The sequence below is a fragment of the Penicillium mononematosum genome (assembly GCF_028829835.1).
Source record: "Penicillium mononematosum strain IBT 11891 chromosome Unknown utg000005l:1.0-9366267.0:1.0-9372171.0, whole genome shotgun sequence".
Classification (NCBI taxonomy): domain Eukaryota; kingdom Fungi; phylum Ascomycota; class Eurotiomycetes; order Eurotiales; family Aspergillaceae; genus Penicillium; species Penicillium mononematosum.
Genome location: NW_026643275.1, coordinates 7,408,786 through 7,427,858, shown reverse-complemented (window position 1 = coordinate 7,427,858; position 19,073 = coordinate 7,408,786). Strand labels below are relative to the sequence as shown.

General features: G+C 51.0%; 8 protein-coding genes across 8 annotated transcripts; 2 read left to right on the top strand and 6 right to left on the bottom strand.

Moving 5' to 3' along the window:
- Positions 1-264: 264 nt before the first annotated feature.
- On the bottom strand, positions 265-1,454 carry N7519_011016 (carbohydrate esterase family 5 protein; the record flags this gene model as incomplete). Its single annotated transcript, XM_057297789.1, has 3 exons — positions 265-627; positions 731-927; positions 983-1,454. 3 exons carry the CDS (start codon positions 1,452-1,454, stop codon positions 265-267), a joined length of 1,032 nt encoding a protein of 343 aa, XP_057145671.1.
- A 1,008-nt stretch (positions 1,455-2,462) lies between these two features.
- On the bottom strand, positions 2,463-4,643 carry N7519_011015 (aspartate--tRNA ligase MSD1; the record flags this gene model as incomplete). Its single annotated transcript, XM_057297788.1, has 3 exons — positions 2,463-3,581; positions 3,642-4,357; positions 4,433-4,643. The coding sequence occupies 3 exons, from the start codon at positions 4,641-4,643 to the stop codon at positions 2,463-2,465; spliced, it is 2,046 nt and encodes a 681-aa protein (XP_057145670.1).
- A 979-nt stretch (positions 4,644-5,622) lies between these two features.
- N7519_011014 (uncharacterized protein) lies at positions 5,623-10,486 on the bottom strand (the record flags this gene model as incomplete). The annotated part of the gene is given in 4 exon segments (XM_057297787.1): positions 5,623-6,408; positions 6,426-7,427; positions 7,495-10,089; positions 10,166-10,486. The coding sequence occupies 4 exon segments, from the start codon at positions 10,484-10,486 to the stop codon at positions 5,623-5,625; spliced, it is 4,704 nt and encodes a 1,567-aa protein (XP_057145669.1).
- A 465-nt stretch (positions 10,487-10,951) lies between these two features.
- On the bottom strand, positions 10,952-12,381 carry N7519_011013 (uncharacterized protein; the record flags this gene model as incomplete). The annotated part of the gene is made up of 3 exons (XM_057297786.1): positions 10,952-11,521; positions 11,582-11,782; positions 11,839-12,381. The coding sequence occupies 3 exons, from the start codon at positions 12,379-12,381 to the stop codon at positions 10,952-10,954; spliced, it is 1,314 nt and encodes a 437-aa protein (XP_057145668.1).
- A 403-nt stretch (positions 12,382-12,784) lies between these two features.
- N7519_011012 (FAD-binding oxidoreductase) lies at positions 12,785-14,287 on the bottom strand (the record flags this gene model as incomplete). The annotated part of the gene is made up of 2 exons (XM_057297785.1): positions 12,785-13,971; positions 14,029-14,287. 2 exons carry the CDS (start codon positions 14,285-14,287, stop codon positions 12,785-12,787), a joined length of 1,446 nt encoding a protein of 481 aa, XP_057145667.1.
- A 735-nt stretch (positions 14,288-15,022) lies between these two features.
- N7519_011011 (YeeE/YedE family protein) lies at positions 15,023-16,072 on the top strand (the record flags this gene model as incomplete). Its single annotated transcript, XM_057297784.1, has 2 exons — positions 15,023-15,310; positions 15,368-16,072. 2 exons carry the CDS (start codon positions 15,023-15,025, stop codon positions 16,070-16,072), a joined length of 993 nt encoding a protein of 330 aa, XP_057145666.1.
- Positions 16,073-16,378: 306 nt separating this feature from the next.
- Positions 16,379-17,578, bottom strand: N7519_011010 (glutaminyl-peptide cyclotransferase family protein; the record flags this gene model as incomplete). The annotated part of the gene is made up of 1 exon (XM_057297783.1): positions 16,379-17,578. The coding sequence occupies one exon, from the start codon at positions 17,576-17,578 to the stop codon at positions 16,379-16,381; it is 1,200 nt and encodes a 399-aa protein (XP_057145665.1).
- A 268-nt stretch (positions 17,579-17,846) lies between these two features.
- Positions 17,847-18,755, top strand: N7519_011009 (uncharacterized protein; the record flags this gene model as incomplete). Its single annotated transcript, XM_057297782.1, has 2 exons — positions 17,847-18,285; positions 18,340-18,755. 2 exons carry the CDS (start codon positions 17,847-17,849, stop codon positions 18,753-18,755), a joined length of 855 nt encoding a protein of 284 aa, XP_057145664.1.
- Between the last annotated feature and the right edge of the window lie 318 nt (positions 18,756-19,073).

The following is a 19,073-nucleotide window of genomic DNA, read 5'->3' as shown; positions in this document are numbered from 1 at the left end:
GAATCCATACAGATCTTTACATTATTCTCTTCTTCTTTTTTCTGCATTTTGATGGAATACCATAATATACAAGCTACGTCCCTTGGACCCAAATCTGACCGGCTACGCATTCTCATGTCTACTTATTGAAACAGAACTCAACAGGTGGACGCATTAACATCGATTCTCCTAATTATACAACCTGAACTATTGCACATATTATTCGAATCACCCACTCCATACCATCACGGCCATCCCAAATGATCACAAGCAGCCACCATCAGCCTACGAAGAAGTGGAAGCGCCAGCAGCTTCAATCAAGAACTTCGCAGCCGTCTCGGCGTCACTGCCGTAACTAATGTGCGCCATGAAATTTGCTCCGTTCAAGCAGACGGGGTCACCCATGTTACAGAACTCCTTGACCTTATCACTGGCAAGCTTACCGACACCCTGGGCCTTGAGTGGGTCACCGAAAAGAACAGCAGCGGTGATCTGGCCAGCATCGAGGCTGTTGGCAGCATTGTGGACGACCATCGCACCCTGGGAGTATCCGCCCAGCAAGACCTTAGTCTTAGGGCACTGGCTAAGAGCCTGCTTGACAAGCTTGGCCATGGTGGGACCGCCGGATCCGCCCATCATTCCGTTGCCCTGTTCGAATGGAGGGTTAGTTGACAGGTCCGGTTGTTTATCTCGACTGCAGGACGAAAAGCCAAGTGAATGTGGCGAAGAGAGGGGAAAGGGATTCTCATACCGCTGCATCAGCCGGGTATGTCACACCCTGCACGGTGACCTTGTCGCCGGTCAAGGAGTTCAACTGCTTGGCGACGGGGGGTCCAACGACCGAGCCCATATTACCCATCTCGCTAGTTCCGCGAGCAAAAATGAAGGTGTACTCCTTGCAGCCATCATTCTGAGTCACACCGTTCTCGGTCGAAGAGCCCAAGCCGCCTAGAAATTGACGTCAGCATTGGAGTTTGGATTCTAAGTATTAAGGGAATATTACCGAAACTGGGGAGACCAAATCCGCCGCCTGACGAGCTGTCGGAGCCGGTGCTAGAGGTCGAGCGTCCTGGGATGAGAGAACCCAGACCGCTCAATCCACTGCTCGACGAGCTGCCAGAGCCAGAGAGACCCGGCATGAGAGAACTCAGACCCTCCAATCCACTGCCAGTAGGAGTGCCGGAGCCGCCGCCGGAGAGTCCTGGAATGAGAGAACCCAGACCGCTCAATCCACTGCTGGACGAGCTGCCAGAGCCAGAGAGTCCCGGCATGAGAGAACTAAGACCCTCCAATCCACTGCCGGTAGGAGTGCCGGAGCCGCTACCGGAGAGACCTGGAATGAGAGACTTCAAGGCATCCAGACCAGTGCCGGTACCACTGCCAGAACCGAGACCGGGCAGCTGGCGGTTCTCGATGGTGCGAGTGGGAGCCGCGATGGCAATACTAGCCAAGGTGAGGATGATAGTAGACTTCATATTGAAACGAGGGAAGTTATATAAAGAATGAATCTGAGAGACCAGCTCAACAGTGTAGAATAAGTGAAAGAATGGCAGACTGGAAGACTTGGGTGAATGAATTGAAGGCTGGAGAGGGATGACCTACTCTTATATTCTATTCCTATATTCTCTATATTGGTTCATTTGTTCGGCAGTTTACTTATCGGGAATCGGGCCAACCTCGGAGGGATGCCATCCTTTGGGCAATGTCTTAAACTAAGACTTTAGTGAAACGGGTACCCTGTTTCATCCTGTGACTCCTGCTGCGGGATATACCGTGTTTTTACTGGTCCATAAGTTGGAGAACATATGGAGTAGCCCTAAAAGAGATCTTCAATAGTCCCCGGCCTCTCCCGCCTCGTGGACTTCGATCCCAACCTGTAGATCATTACTCCGTATGTTGTAGGAAAAGACCTCGAATTTTCTTCCAACACATAGCTCTAGTATATGCAAATGATCTTCTGAGACATCTTCAATTGAGGTATTTACTATCTTATCTATACGCACTATATACGAATATGTGACAGATCCAGCACAAAAGTCCTGAGACACAGGATGTTAGTGTTTGAGTTAAATGAAATCGAAACTATGGAATGTTCCCAATATTGGGGGGCTCCAAATCGGGTACTTGAGCCGTTGAGCCATAAAATGGGTTTGGAAGAAAAAGCCCTAAAAAGAGGATGTGGAGAAGAATCGCAGGAATCAGAAGGCGAACGCCCAGTGGGACCGGATGCTCAGGGGTGTCTCAGGGCACCCCACGAGGTCAGGTGCAACCCCCTGATTTGCAAAACAGTGCCGTTTGGAGTACGATGCTGGATAGAGTATGCAGTGCGCAGTTTCATCCAGAGAAGAGAATTGGGTCATGGAATTTAGAATGCCGAAACCTCGGCTATAATACATCGGTATATCTCGTGCATCGGTATAGTACAAAATGGCTCATCCAAAAGGACAATGCGATATACAATCGGCAGTGGGGCCGGGAAATATCTACTGCCTCAGCCTCAGGTGATACGTCTTTAATGCCTCCTCCGTCATGACACTCGGAGCTCCAACCATGGCATCGTCGCCCCCCTTACCAGTCTTCGGGAAAGCGATCACATCACGCACGGACTCCTTGCCGAGCATAACAGCAACAAGTCTGTCAAAGCCCAGGGCAAGACCGGCATGCGGCGGACAGCCAGAGCGGAGCGCATCGAGCAGATGTGAGAAGTCGTTCAACCGCTCAGCTGGCATTTTCAGGATATCACGGAAGATGAATTCCTGCACTGCTGCATCGTGGATACGACGACTACCACCGCCTAGCTCGACGCCATTCACGACGAGGTCGTAGTGGTCAGCCACTGCCTTGGTGGGGTCTGTGAGGAGGAGATCGACATCGGCCGGGGTCTTGGGTGCGGTGAAGGGGTGGTGTGTGGAGGAGAAGCCTGCTGCACCGCCCTGGCCGGGCTCGGAGTCTGAGGAGGGGGAGAAGAGGGGGAAGTCGACGACCCAGAGGAAGTCGAATCCGGTCGGCGCGGGCTTGAAACCTGCTGTGACCGAGGCAGCGTGTAGTGCACGGCGTAGATCGCCGACGGGGGTTGAACCCCCGGAGAAAGGAGCACGAGGGCGTGCCTGCAGAATAATTAGGTCACCGTGGTCAGGGTCCAGTAATTCCTCGACTTGTTCGGCGGCTTCGAAACCGAAGGGCTGTAGTCCGCACAGCGGCTGCTTGCCATTGTAGATGAAGACGCCTGGGCCGCCATCTGGGTTATCGTTGAACGGCGCGCCCGCAGGTGAGTCGAGGAACTGGGTAATGAACTTGTGTGTTTCAGCGGGATCGTTGTCATTCCCTTCAAGCTTGAAAGCCTCCACGATGGGATTGGTCAGGCCAGAAATCTTGCTGACTAGATCCACGGGGAGCACATGATCAAGTCGAATAATTTCCATCCCGTATCTCGTGTCCGGCTTGTCGGAGCCATATTTAGCCATGACTTCCTGGTAGGATACTTTGCGGAATAGGCCCTCCGGGGCAGGGTCTTTCATCAACGACGACCAAAGTCGGCGAATGACCCCTTCAACGGTGCGCATGACATCGTCGCCTGTCGCGAAAGACATCTCCATATCAAGCTGTAGAAATTCAATTAGCATATGTCATCCATCATCCAACAAACCAATATAAATACGTACCTGAGTAAACTCGGGCTGACGATCTGCACGCAAATCCTCATCCCGGAAGCAGCGCGCAAACTGATAATACCTTGGCAAGCCACTAGCCATGAGAATCTGCTTATACTGCTGCGGACTCTGCGGCAAAGCATAAGCCAGCCCCTCCCTCCGCGTAGGCACAATAAACTCCCGTGCACCTTCCGGCGTAGACTTGAACAACAGTGGGGTCTCAATCTCCACAAACGGCGGTCGACACTGCTCCAGCTCTATCTTGCAAAGATTGTGTGCGCGCGCGCGGAAGCGCAGTGCTTCGCGCAGCTCTGCATCCGAACGCAGCTGGAGGTATCGTTGCTCCGGTGGGAACACCGTTTCAGGCGTCATTATAAGCTCCTTGGGGAAGTCGTTGAGGGGGTGAATTTCTTCTAATGCGAGCTCCCATAGGTCTTGAGCCGGTATGTTATCCGCCTCTGACGGCTTGGTCTTCTTCTTTTGGACTGTCCCGCGTACAGCCACAGGACTGTTTGCATTCACGGCCTTCAGCTGCTCGAAGGCATCGTTCTTGGCGAATGCTACAACTTGTAGGCTGTGTTGCAGGGTGGGATCGGATAGGCGCACGAATGATAGTTTCTTGGACAGGTCTGCGCGGTTTCCCAGATATCCATGTAGTACTACTTCCGTATTTGCCTCAGCCTGTGCAAAGAATGTTTCGAAATCGTGGGTGGCAGGAGGGAAGTCCACTGTAGAGCATGGATATTAGCCAGAGCCCTCTAAAACTATGCAAATCCCAAGCTTTTCAGAAGATATCAACATACCAGCCCGCTTGTAAGCCTCCAAAAAAGCAGGAAGCTGTTTAGGAGGCTCCTCCTGTCGCAAACAAGCCCGAGCATGGAACTGCCGCGGCGCCTGAACGGGGCTATAGCATTGTCTGGGCCAAGCGACTGATCGACCCCGCAGGAGATTCGAGATCTCGATGTAGGTAGATCTCAACCGCAAAGTGCGGAGCTGCACGGCAGCAATTGGCATATTTCAATTGTCGTGAATGCAGTTGCAGCCCACCCGGAAGAAAGCGAGTCATGTCGGGACCTGATCATTAAGACCGGCAGAAAGCCACTCCGCCCTAGAAGCGGACTAGCGCCCGCAGAAATAAAAAGCGCGGGATTTTCCCTCGTCCGTTTTTCTTTTCTTCTTCATCCTTCCAAGTTTTATACTTGTGAGTATTCTTGTTTCCAGCCCATTTCAATGGGCACTACCTTTTTTGATCGCTGTACTGACTGTTTCCCAGAATGATGAAAGCCTAGTGTGTTATATATGAGACAGTCTCTGCCCTCTGAGGCGTGCGGCTCTCTCTCTTCGGGGAGCTTAAGGGCTGTACGAATCGAGGGTAGGGTATGTGATATATGCGTTCGGCATACCAACCTTGTTTACTTGACGGACGCGATGAAGGCATCTCTGATCCTATTCACAAGACTTGAAGGTGTAACCATTGGCTTTGGCAAATGGTTTGAGGGCTTCCCTTGAAGCTGGGAGAGATGGATGTTGGACGGTCGTTAGCAAACGACGCCTTGATGTCCGAGGTCCTCTCTTTCGGCTGTTATATTCCATATAGCTAGCTATACTTGGCCTCGGGGACCTGTCCCTATGTCTGGGGTCTTCTCAGCAGCTCGGTTATACCAGAGTTCAATTGTTCCAGGCGTAGTTGCCCCGGTCATTGTCGACTCTATATAACCTCTCATGAGAAGACAGGAGGAATTCAACAAATACCTTGTTCACCAACATCTCCTATGTATATCTTCTGTTTTGACATATAAGCAATGCAGCTACCTCACTTTTGACCGGGCTGCCTAAATTCGTCTTTATAATCATCTAACTCTCCATGCCACGTTAAAATTTCGAATCACATCAATGTATTTTGTAAGGTGACTTTTCCCAGCGTCAAGTAATCTATAACAAAAAGAAAGCCCCTAATATAGTCCCTAATCCCATTGGTTGTCTTAACACTTTTTCACGCAAAGATCATCTTCTCCAACACGTCTTTCTCCCCACTATTCTCAACAAGATTCTTGAACACACCTCCCTCAATCCCCATAAGATTCCTAGGCGTGCCAAACTCAGCCGCCTTCCCAGCATCCATAACAAGAATTCGATCAAAGTCCGCAATAGTGCTAAGCCGGTGCGCAATGACCAACAGCGTGGTCGCATTACGACCGAATTCCGCACGGATAGACGTCTGGATCAACGCATCGGTCTCCATATCGACAGCCGAGGTCGCCTCGTCTAGAACCATTATCTTAGGTCGGGAGACGATGGCACGCGCGAGACAGAGGAGCTGGCGCTGACCCTGGGAGAGGTTGAGGCCGCCCTCGGAGATGGTCGCGGAGAGAGAGGTGAAAGCATTAGCATTGGTCTTCTGGGCCGTCGCTGGTGTCGTGGTGCCCGTTTCGCTGGGCTGGCGGGGCGTGGCAGTTCGCGATGTCAGGGTGAGCTCGTCGTCGTCGGCCTCGGAGATGAGGTGCACGCGTGCTAGTGCATCGTAGAGCTCTGTATCGCTGTATTCGTCGAACGGGTCTAGATTCGATCGCACAGTACCGGAGAATAACACCGGGTCCTGCGGGATGATGGCAAGTCGGCTGCGGAGATCGTGCAGTTTGATCTTCGAGACATCGAGTCCGTCGATGAAGATCTGGCCAGAGCGTGCCTCGAGGAATCGGAAAAGTGCAAGCGTTAAAGAGGACTTGCCTGCCCTGTCCGTCCAACCACGCCTACGCGCTGGTTCTTCTCTACTGAGAAGCTGAGCCCGTTCAATACCGGTGGTAGATCCGGCGCGTACCCTACCACAAGATTGTGGACTTCGAGATGGCCCTCTGTAGGCCAAGCCGCGGGCGCATCGGCTCCTCCTTGGTTCTCGATCTCGATGTTGGAATACTCAATGACACGCTCTGTGGCGTTCATGTTCAGCTCAATGTTAGCATATTGCCGCAGTGCCATCGTGATCGCAGCGTTATACTGCAACGCAAAGCTGAGAGCGAAACCCGCAAGTGAAGCGCTGATACCTGGCAGATAGACGACAAGCCCAGCAGTGGCAGTTGAGAAGATAGCACCGACGATGCTCATGCGGAATGCGAGCCAGCGGTTGAACAGCCACAAGGTCCACCATGCTTGGGCATGACGATTGATTTTGTTGTACATGATTTCGACGTAGGTGTCTGGTTTGCTGAAGGCGCGAATGGTGATCAGGCCAGCGAGACTAGACCCAAACTGCTCAAATACAGGGCTCTTCGCAGTGCTCTCGAGACGTTTGATTTGACGGGCACCTGCCAAATAGGACAGCGCCAGTTTCAGACATATGGCTAAGAGGACCACGCCGAGCAAGATCACCGTCCAGTCGACGAGCATACCCGCAACCATGATTGCGAAAACATCCAGTACCTTGTTTACGAAGAACCCGATGTCGTATCCAATTCGTGAATCGATGGAGTGGAAGTCGGCTGTGAAGCGGTTGAGAATTCGTCCCGATGGGACAGTGTCCAGCCACCGGAGTGGCGCGCGGAGGATAGCATAAATCAAGCCATTGAACAGGTTCCTCGAGGCCCGGATTGATGCCGAAAGGATGCAGTAGTAACGGACTGTCCCGACTATACAAGCAGTGATCGAGATAGCAATATAGATTCCGAGGTACATAAAGAGGTCATCATCATGTTGTGGGACCGGTGTGGTCGGTTGCATCGCATGCTGCAAAAGGATACTGTATTGCTCAGGATGGGCATGGGTATTGGAGGATGAGCGTGTCCAAATATTGATCCACCAAGACTTGTGATAAATATAGATTAGACAAAGGATATAGACAATGAGACTGTCATGGGATTTATGCACTTACTCGTCCAACCAAGAGGCACGAAAACGTTAAATAGACCGCGAGCGTCACCAGCCAATAGACCACGGAGCCACCTTTATTCAAGAAAGCAAGGTACACTGCTAGCCGCACAGAACCCGTTTCTCGTTTTTCGTCTTCAACAAACTTCTTCGGTGTAGGCGTCTGTTGTGCAGTAGCAGTTCCATTTGCGTTGGAAGCTTGGCCATTTGCAGCCGTGTTCGGTTTCTGGTGGGATGTATTCGAGATCACCTTCTGGAGAGTTGTCTCCTCACCATTGAGGAATTCACGATCTTCTCCATCTGCGACAATATCCGCTTGTTCTGCAGCTCGTTCCTCGCGAAGGATATCCTCTAGATGATGTGATTCCTTCAGGTCATCAACAGTACCTGCATATTTGATACGACCATTCTCCAACAGCACAGAGTAGTCTGTGCGTGGAAGGCACAGTGCAACATGGTGAGTGACCAAAATGCGGGTTCGGTTCTGACCAAGTTCTCCAGTGAGAGCGTGCTCAAAGACATGGCGACCTGTGTGGGCATCGAGAGCGCTGAAGATGTCATCCATGATAAGTATGCCAGCTCTCGAGTACAAAGCGCGGGCGAAGGAGATACGCCAGCGTTGACCACCACTCAGATTGACACCATTCGCACCAATATCGGTCGTATCGCCGTCTGGCAGCATCTCGAAGTCCTTTTCCAGAGCGCAAGCAAAGATGACCTGTTGGTAGCGCTCTGGGTCGTCTGGGAGTCCAAAGAGAACATTCGCTTTGATTGTAGCATTTTCGATCCATGGCATCTGTGCGACATACGCAATGGCCGAGTCGATAATCCAATCTGCCTTTGTCGCAACATGATCAAATCGGTCTGTAATGGCAGGTGGAACCGGTACCTTGATCGTCCCGGCGAGGACATCACATTCACCCAGGATCGATGAGAGAAGCAGACTCTTTCCAGATCCAGTTCTGCCGGATATCACGCTTAGACTCTTTGTCGGGAATTTTAAGGTCATGTCACGCAGAACGAAACGATCCTCGGAATCTTGGAATTCTTCCTCCTCCGCAGGCCATGCAACAGAGGCATCCTCAAAAGCGATGTATTCGGCAGGGATAGTGTTGACAACGTTTTCGGAGGTAGCCAAGAATTTGTCGATACGTTCCGAGCTAACCTTCGCTTCCAGACCTATGGACATGAGCTCTGGTATTATAGCGAGCGACGCCTCGAGAGAATTGAAGATCGCCATAGCTGTGAAAGCCACAGAAGCGGACAAAGTGCCATTAATAATGGCGTACGTAGTCAACGAAACGGCAGATAAGCCGACGGGACCGAGAACCCAGATCGCAAGCAGGCCAATATCAGCAAGGAAGGAAGCCCACAATGCGCCAAGTTCAGTTTCTCGTGTCTCTCGGACACGCTTCTGCCATTGCTCCTCCAAAGCCGAGAATTTGATCTGTCTGATTCCCTGCAGCACTTCGGTAACGATCGCCAGCTTCTGGTCGCGGAATTTCATCAAGCGGTCCTGGGCGTTCGAATACTTTTTAGCTGCGTATATATTCAGTGGCGTCACAAGAAGAGAGACAGAAAGACCGGCAAAGGCACTGCGCCAGCCGAGAATTTGGATCAGGAAAACGGCACCGATAATGATTCTGAAGATCGCCTGTGGGATAATGTAGTTGTAAGAGGCAAAGTCGGAAACGCGCCGAGCATCCACGGCGACATGGTTGATAATACTCTGGCGGCTCTTCTTCAACGCATCCTCGTCATCTTCGTCGGCGTCCGCGGATCCTTTGCTGGAATTATCGGATTCAACTGGTGTTTTGAACTTCTTTGTATGCTTCACATCCTTCCGACGCAAGGCTTTGGCAAATATCACCGCTGACAACTGTGAGTAGATCGGAACTCCAATTCTGGAGTTGACGATCCAGAACAACCATGCGTCCACGCTCGAGGCAAGGAACAACAACCCTCCCAGGGCTACCACCCAGGTATACGATTCTCCGGCATTCCAATCTGGAGTACCACGCAGTTCTAGTGTTCTCAAAATCTGAAACAGGGCGACCTGTGGCCCAAAGCTTAGAAAGCAAATTGCCAGGCTAAGCATCGTCTGGGCGATCAGCGGCCCCAAGTGAGCAACAACAATCGCTATCCACAATTTCCGGTTCTGTCGGGCAATTTCAAATTTCTCGCGGAGAAAATCAGCACGCCTCGATGCTGTAAGCTTGGGGATATCCTCTAGGTCCATGGCATTATGCTTCACTGCGTAATTTAGCAACCCATTGGCCCAGCTGAAAGTGAAGCGGCTGAGTAGGGAGACTGAAAGCTCCCGCTCAACCAGCTGATCTTCATAGTAAACATCTGGACGACGCGGTATCAGAACACAGAATACGGCGCGAAGAGCAGCGCTAGCAATTTGGGCCAATTGCAGCCCGACCCAGACTACCCCATGGGGGAGGCCGAGCTGAGCTAATACCACGATGCTCAGTTCAATGCCCGGAACCGCAATGGCAATGATACTCCCCCAGAAAGCGAAGTGGCTGAGAACATATCGGCTTGTCGGTCGCGGCTCGGTGAAGAAAGCAACAGCTTGAATAGCGAGCAGAATCTAGAGAATTGCAATCAGCTATCGAACTTGCTTCAAATGGAACGGTTCCCCATTATTTTTCGGGCTTTCTACTTACCCATAGGCCAAACTGCAGCCATATCGGTGTGGGATTGGGAATGGCGAGGTTCAACGTTGCAAGAACAGCCATTGCGAGAGTCGCCAGAAACCCGACGATAGATAACAGGGCGATGGCGATTCTTTGCCATTTATCAGAGAATGCCCGGAGGGATTCCTCGGTCGCTTCGCCATCTTCATCGCAGTAAACATCTTTGGCTAGTTGGATGGGTTCATAATCACGCGATTTGCGGGCAATGTGGGCGATACTCTGGATAGCAGGTATACTATCCAGAGCAACTAGCGACAAGGCTAGAGAGGTAGGTGTCGCCAAGTAGGTCATCGCTTTCCGCTCATGAAAAAGAAAGAAGAAAGAAGGTCAGATAAAAAGAAATGTGAAGGCGTTATCAGCCCCCAACTATAGCGAATACGCTGCATGTTAGCGCGAGCTGGAGTGTCATCGAGCGGGGGAGGAGGGAATAGACCGATCTTAGACCCTTAGTGACTCAAAGACCTCGCAATCAGAATGTATATTAACTGTCAGATTAATTTCCCTCTGGGGCTGTTGAGTCACACGCACGCACTACCCTGTGCAGACCTCGTGTTCACTGCATCATCTGTAGGAGGTTAACTCCGACCTCCGACCTCCGAGATTGGAAGCATTGCGTCTTCCAATAATGTGCGGAATAACATGTCCTGTACAGAGTAAGCACTAAGTACTTGTGACAACTGCTGACATTCCACTCTTTGAATCCAGGGAAAGTTCCCGAGTCCCCACTCGTATAGCTTGTATCCGTCTAATGCCCATCTAATGCAGGACCGGCCTCCACCCGCGCCTCGGCACAAACTCTTCCACGGCCTCGTCATCCAAGACATCGCGCGCCAATCGCGCCGTAACAATGCTGCGCTCAGCCTCCGGCCCGTGCACGTAAAACGGTTCGAATCCTCCGGCAGGTTTAGGAGTCCACGTTCTTTTCTTTCCTCTTTCTTTCAGCTCTTCACTTTGATTTACCGTGGTCGGCTCAAATCCAGAGGATTCCCGGTCTGAGCTGAGAAACCACCGCCGTTGGTGGATCGAGCCGATCGTGTTGCTGGACCCTGGGTAGGCGTTGTTTCTTTGTATTTCAATGTCGGCGGTGTCGGTATCATCTGCATCTGCATGCTTCCCCCGCAATTCTTCTTTGCCAGGGGGCGGCGAAGGCGATTCCGAGTCCGAGGTAGACGGCGCTTGTGGCACCGTTGGCCTGGATGGATGTCGACGACGCCGTTTGCGGCCTTCGCGGATCGGCCGCGCGAAATTGGTTGTTTTGTCCATCCGCAGAGTAATAGTGTAGTCTTTTGGTAGACGGGTTCCGTGCAGTCGGAGTCTGATTTTGCGCTTGGTGTCTTGGTGTTAGAGAACTGAGCCCATTGTCTCCACATTGTACAGGATACCTACATTCTGAAAAGCTTGTCGCAACTTCGCACTATCCGATATTGGCTCTTCCAGTGAAACCTGACTTTCTTCGGACATCTCTGATCGAGAATCATCGGTCTCCGGCCCAGATGGGTCCATTTGGTAAGGTAGAATTTCATATTCTCCAGTGTCCCAAATAATCAAGCTCCCCGTTTGTTGGGAAGCTGTTTCAATGAGATGGTTCTGTGAAGATGTAAGTAATTGTTATTATACCAGGTCATGCCAGATCACAAACCCACCCATAAACAATGGATCCGGGTTTCGGTTGCATTCCGGTTTAATCGCTGGCTATTCGGATCCCCAGGCATCCCATACATAACCGACCAACTGACAGAGCTAGTCTCTGAGAACTGGAGACGGAGATCATAATGGGGTCCTGCGATGGGATGGTCATGTTGATGGATGACGAAATGGCGTCCTTCTGGGTGCTCGTTGCGTTTGTACAGCTCGATCCAATCTTTGATTGGCAGCCGCGGTATCGGCTGTTCCGGGAGTGGGCGAACGCATTCCTTGAGCCTTGCCGAAATTGTGCTTAGATGGTCGGTCACTTCAACCTGACCTGCTTCGATGGCAGCGAGGCTGGAGGAACTATTTGGTTTTGGTGTGCTCAGTGGGACAGTGTCTCCGCCATCTCCATCCTTGACCAATTTGATGGATGATCTTTTTCGTGGCGGAGAGACAGGCGCATTTAGACTTAATAGAACTGGGCGCTGTCCATTCAGTGGAATTGCCTTTTTCAGTTCATGCTCTGGGCTGGTTTCTGGGCTACAGGCGCGTTTCATGATCGGAGCACCTGGGCGAGGTGTGTCGCGGCTAGTATCAAGGGAGAGTTACAGCCGAGACGCACATCATTGGCATTATTGGATTTATGTATTACCTGTGTGGCTTTTATAGATGGAGAGTTGAGTAGACGTTCCGCCCGAGGTTGCAGATAAGCTTATTAATAAGCTTGACTTCCAAATTTGGAAGGTTTGGCAGGGCCAACGACTGCTCTGATATATATAGCATCAGCTTGCAGGTCAAGCCACAGAGCAACGAGAAGAAATTTTAAGCCCAAATATGCTTGAATTTAAGACTACATGCCCACATGAAGTATGATGAAACCAATAGCAACAAAACCGCACCAAAGTGCGCGCTGTTGTCTCAATAATATGTATCTGGCGTCCGGTCTCTCCCCAAGCAACCCTAATTATGAGAATTGACAATGGGATTAACAGCCACACTTTGCGGGTTGTGGAAGACATCCTTCGGATCAATGAGAGTCTTGATGCTTTGTAGCCGTTCAAGATTGGATCCCCAGTAAGCCATCTGACCATTCTCGAGGTAAGGATCGACGTATCCTGGATAGGAACGCAGAGGGCCGTGTGGTCGATTTTCCATCACAACTTGATGCAAGCTATCGAGAAACCTTCTGGCAACGAATGTGGAAGGCTCGAAGCCGACAACAGCATAGGATTGCATCCACATAACAGCGTCGCGGTGAGCATAGGCCGTAGCGTTCATAGGAACATCATTGGTTGCGCCCCCTTCCAGGTCAAAAATAACCCACCAGTTTTGAGAACCCTTCGGTGCAGAATTGAGATACGTGAACAAGGCGACTAGAGCGTGCTCGGTGAACAGCTCGTTGACTGTGAATGATACTGACTTGGAGTAGAACGAAGTGAGTAAGGCACCACCGATCGAGATCAGATAATTCTCAGCCGCATGGGCTACCAAGGCTAGCCAGTTCGTGATGTATGCGATATTGCCCTGGTTTCGAATGGGAAGGTTATTTTCCTGCTCAAACTCATGGAACTCCTCTCTAGTTCCGAAGAAGCTGCCCGTGATGACAATACCGTCCTGGAAGATCGTGAGCTCGGTGGAATAATTCCGCGTAATATTAGGCTTCGCCACGATAGACTGCCAGGCTTTGAAGAGTTTGACTTTGTCAAATACATCTCCCTGACTGAATGTATACGTGTATTGCACGGCGCCCTTGGGAATTTCCTGAGTGCGAACCTTGAACTGAGTGACGATACCAAAGCTGGCGGCCGCACCCTTGATAGCCCAGAAAACGTCCTGATTCTGTGTGTCTGATGCTGTCACAATGCTGGAATCGGCCAGGACTACCTCAGCCTCCAGCACATGATCTAGTGCAGTTCCCCATTGTCGTGACATGAGACCAAGACCGCCAATAGTGAAATGACCACCGACACCGACTTGCGGACAAGATCCGTGTGACATTGCTCTACCGCCTGCGTGCAGAAGACGGTCTTGGAGATCACCCAAGTTTGTACCGGCCCCAATTGTGGCAATATAGGTGTCCGGATCCATGGAGAATTGCTGGAAGTTTTTTAGGTCGACGACGACATGACCATCGGCTCCTCCCAGACCTACCGTAGTACAGTCGGCTCAGCAAGGGTAGGATTTAGACCAGGAAGCGTTCATACCATAGTTGCCATAGCTGTGACCTCCACTATAAGCTTGCACCCGGTAGTCTGCCTCAACGGCACAACGCACAATTTCAGCAACCTGGGTCGTATTGTTCGGATAGGTGATCACTTCAGGATGGACAGGAATGGCCTGGTTATAGGATGGCAGGGCTCGGAATTGATATAACAGATCTCCCCGAAAGATAGCCATATTAGGGTTTCCTCCCACGGCGGCCATGAAGCACTCACGGCCGGCGACGCTAGATGTGTTCCCCATTTTGGATGAGAATGAAAATCGAGGATTACTCCCAAACCGGTCAAGGATATTGTAGCTGAAAACTCATGCAAACCCATATACGAGATGCTTAATAGCCGGTGGAACATATAGAAGGGGCTGGATTGCGACTGCTTTAGAGATGGAGAGCCTTGGCCAGGTCTTCTGCTCCCTCCGATGTCTCATTTTCTCGGTGTCACAGTTGTTACATATGTCACGATTGTCACATTCGTTCCTGATACTTAGGGGGGTCTTCTGTTTCTTGATCTTCGTCTAAACATAGTTACTCAAGTTGTTCTCTCATGCTACTGCATGCAGGGACTGGTGTAACACGGCGAATTAGTACATGAAAGGGGTTGAAATGATGAAATCGAGAGTAAATAATCGAATACGCTAGCCGGCGAATGAAACTCACAATGGCCTACGTGAATACCGAGAGATGCCGAAAGGAAAATGCTCGGGGACCACTATAGCTATAACGGCGACGTGAGTGGTCCCCAATCCGGAAATCCCTTTGACGTACAAGAATATGGAAACCCTACCTCAACTCCTTCGTTTCTTTGCTTTTTCGGTTTAAACATCGAATTCGAGAAAATCCCCGGTTATAGATTTTTCTTCCTACATTTCTCGGGTGTCCTATGCTGAAGCTATCATAAACACCTCCCCAGACTACACTTCCCGCGATGACATCAGGAAGAAAACTTTAATACAAAGACGACTCAACAGAGCATCAACATCATGTTCACCCCAGTCCATACCACACTGGGCGCGCTGTTACTATTCCACGGCTCATCCGGCTTGCTCATTCACAACGGCGCCATCTTCGGCATATCCTCTCTCCTATCCGGCTGCGTCTTCAACCCGAGTCGTGACAATGTGCCCATCATCGCGGGTTTGGTGTCGAGCATTGTACCGGTGTACTTGCTCGCACCATCCTTGATCCCGAACTATCCCGCGCCGCCACATTCCTGGGCTTCTGCTGCAGCAACATTGGGAGTAGGCTTCCTAGTAGGATGGGGGACAAAGGTGAGAAATATCAGACATGATTGAAGAACGAAGAACATGTTGACTAAGTGAATGCAGAACGGTCGAGGCTGTACCTCCGGACACATGTTGTGTGGTCTTTCACGTCTCTCGCCCCGTTCATTGATTGCAACCGCCGTCTTCTTCACAACTGCATTGTTCACGGCGAACTTTGTCGAGGGCGGATCCAACATCCCGTCTTGTGGCACGACCCCGTGCTATACAGCCGTGTATCCATCTGGACCGGAGTTAGGCTTCATGGCTGGTGCTGCGCTGCTGGCAGCCATCACGAACTTCGTCGTTGTCCCGCGCAAGGTCCGTCGGTCGGAACAATCTAGGGTCGTCTATTCCTATGTGGCAGGGTTGCAGTTTGGTCTGGGTCTTTTGATATCTGGAATGGCGGATCCAGCTAAGGTGCTGAGGTTCTTTGCCTTCTTGACTAACCCATCCCGGTTTGATCCGTCGCTGGCGCTGATTATTCTGTTTGGGATTGGACCATCCCTGTTCACTTTCCTGGCTGAGAAACCAGGTCAAGTGGTTGAAAAGGGAAAGCCTGCTGCAAGGCCTACCCTTGCTGAGAAATGGCGACTCCCAACGGCCACGGTTAGTGAAATAGATTGGCGGTTTGTTGCAGGTGCTGCGACGTTCGGACTAGCCTGGGGACTGAAAGGGGTTTGCCCAGGCCCTGCAATATTGCGAACAGTCCTACAACCAACTTGGGGACTGATCACGATGGGTGGATACATGCTGGGCAACCTCATTTAAGGGGAATGGGAAGTAGAAATTATAAGCATTTAATTCTTCATTAGCTTTGTCGAACTTTGCCGTCGCCTCGGAGACAGAGCCAAAATCGGTGCACGATGCGAGGAAAGGAAAGATAGAAGTCCATATCTCAAGAGCTGCGTCCGCGGTTTGATTAGCAAAGGAAATAATACAATAGAATATGTACATAGTCGGTTCAACTGAGAATATATGCCATTGGTCCGTGAATAAATGCATTGGGTATATAACAGAGGGGAAAAGGCTAGGCAGGGGACCGAAAGCAGAGAGGTGAGTAAATAGAAGAATAGCTTACAACTCAGTCTTCCTGTCCATACGGAGCGCTTCCAACCCAGCAGACTCGTCGTCACTGCGTGGACTAGGGGCAGATGGATGATCAAAGTATCCTTCCAACTCCATCCACTCAGCAGCAAAGGCGGTAACTAGCATGCTCCAGTCCTCCACGGTATCCAAGTCTAAATGCTCACCGTCATCATCGATTGTATGCCAAACAGGAGGGAATCCCTTGAACGAGGCAAAGTCAATGAGATGGAGGATCTCGACCCCTTTTGCGAGGAAAGGAAGGTGATCATCCTGGATACCACCCATAGGCGACAGCTTGTGTCCATCCTTCTCGGTATCGACGAACCACGGATTAGCCGAGGAAGATTTGAACTGCTTCAATGTCTTGAACCGCTTTTCAAGTTCGCCCAAGCTTTGGTAAGCCCAGTGAGTGGTCTCATACCAAGACTGAATTGTCGGGGACTTCGAGCCCAGCAGATCCAAAAGGACAAAAAGAGATATCGATGACAAGGGGCCCTTGAATTCCGACATCGCGGGATAGACTTGGTCATCCCAATGTGTAGCCAGGGCACGAGCTCCGTAGAGCGAATCGGTGGCAGTCCAGTCTTTGAAGGCTTCTTCGCCATCCAAGAATATAACCTGGAGACCCCGCTCCTCGTCGAGGTAGTCATATAATCCCTGCTCCTTCAACGCGGACCATTTCTTCTCGAGCGCAGCATCGATGCTGCGCATAGCATGCATAATAATTGCACATGGTGCAGCACTGTCGATGCCCCCAATGAAGCCTTCCGGTTCTATCTTGCTATCATAATGCGCGACTAAAGTGAGCCGGCCAACGTCACCAACCGAGGCCCAAGGAGGATCGCGAGTAGCGATGAAGTTTCGGAAAGGTACCTCCTTCCCCTTTGATAGTGGTGTTGTGGCTGTAGAGTTATGAACCTCAATAGACCATTTGGGCAATGTGGTTCGGAAAAAGTCGGCGAAGTGATTGAGCACTGCGGTGGAGCCGGGGGTGCCAGGGACGCGGGTCCTTAGTATAGGTGACAACAGAGCGCCATTGTGAATATCGAAGTCGTTATTGGGCCGCAAAAGTTCGGTCAGCGTCTTATCTGATATTTTCTCGTATGCTTCTACACATGCTAGAAGCATTACAAGGAGGCCTAGCCAAAGTGACACATTGCCAGGTGGGATGCGATAAGCCGGAGACATGGCGTTGAAGGAAAGCTCGCGCTAGCAGCTCATGACCTGCATCAAAGCAACGAGCGGATAGAGTTCAAGCCTAGTCCAGCCAGGCAATCAACGGTAATATAGGGTATGAGATCGAAGGAAAACGTGTCAAAAACTAGCAGGGGTCGACTCATCCAGCAACCCAAATAGAGCGGAAGCTAAGGCGGTCACCTTTTTGCCGGGCGATCGGCGGTTTATTGGGGAATCGATCAACGTCCAAATCCCAAGCCAACTGCATTACACAGGCACAATGCGACTACAGATTCTTCTTCACCCTCAATTACGTACAACTCTGCCAGAATGTGCCCAGCGCAGTCTTCGGAGGGATATCTGGGTCCGGTTCAAGTCGCAGATCCCTCGGCCATCGCAGAAGCATCTTTCACCATTACCCAAATCGAAGGAAACCCTCCCACCTACGCGTCCTCCAGTCGCAAGAACTCTCACACCCCCAAAGACAACCACCAGGACAGGTATTGTGAACTTTCCTTGCCAGCGATCAAACGCGTGTGCTGAGCTGAGAGTCGCAGGTCCACCTGAACGAATCTTGGTCTATTATGGAGGGACGGGCAGAGCTATCTTTCTGGGGACGCTGCGAATTACCACAGTGCTTTTATTTGGTGCAGCATGTCTAATTGTTGCACCGGCGTGCTCCGTGGCTGATGATTACCCCTGGTACAGCACACCTGCGGGTAAGCTAACTTGGACATCACACCGCCTGAGCGTCTATGCTGATATTATTATAGTGATTGCCGCTGGCGCCCTCCCGATGCTATTTGTATCCTATACTGCTGCGCCGTACGTGAACTTTATCCATCTGGCGCTACCCGCCTTTGCGAGAAAGTCCCGTGAAGCTGCCGTCCAGTATGCAAAAGACCTGCCTCCGACAGCCGTGCTGTATCTCACCAGCATGCGATTCAACACTATTCCTCGGCAAACGGCTGTTCGTCTAGGAGATCTCATTCCGATCAAAGACGCCTTGCGGCCCGTCACATTCCAGAATTTGAATCCATCGCCGCAACGATGGTGGCAGGGCAGAGCTCCAACCAAATTCTATACTGGAACCCACAGCAAACCCGGCAGACAAACATCGGCTTTCTTTCCAGAATTGTGGAATGTAATCTACCAGCAGATCCAAAAAGGCAAGTCGCAACCTCGTTGATCGAATGTATATGCGCGACTTGATGACTGGTTACGTTGATGGAATGACGTTATGACGCCCGTTGTCTCAGTTGGTTGTTAGGCAGAGCCTAGCCCCAGTCACTTCAAACCGGACGGAGAACATCACCCCTGTCAGCGCGGAACTGGTTATAGCTGTCAATGACGCGACAATCGAAAATTTGAGTAGCTTAGCTACCAATTGATAATTGGTCAATTGGTCACGCCAGGCCTGGAGTATTGGACGACATCCATTTACCCTAGGGTCTTGGCTGGCATATTGTAACTATAGAAAGTGCCATAATTAACTTGTATTCAGTGT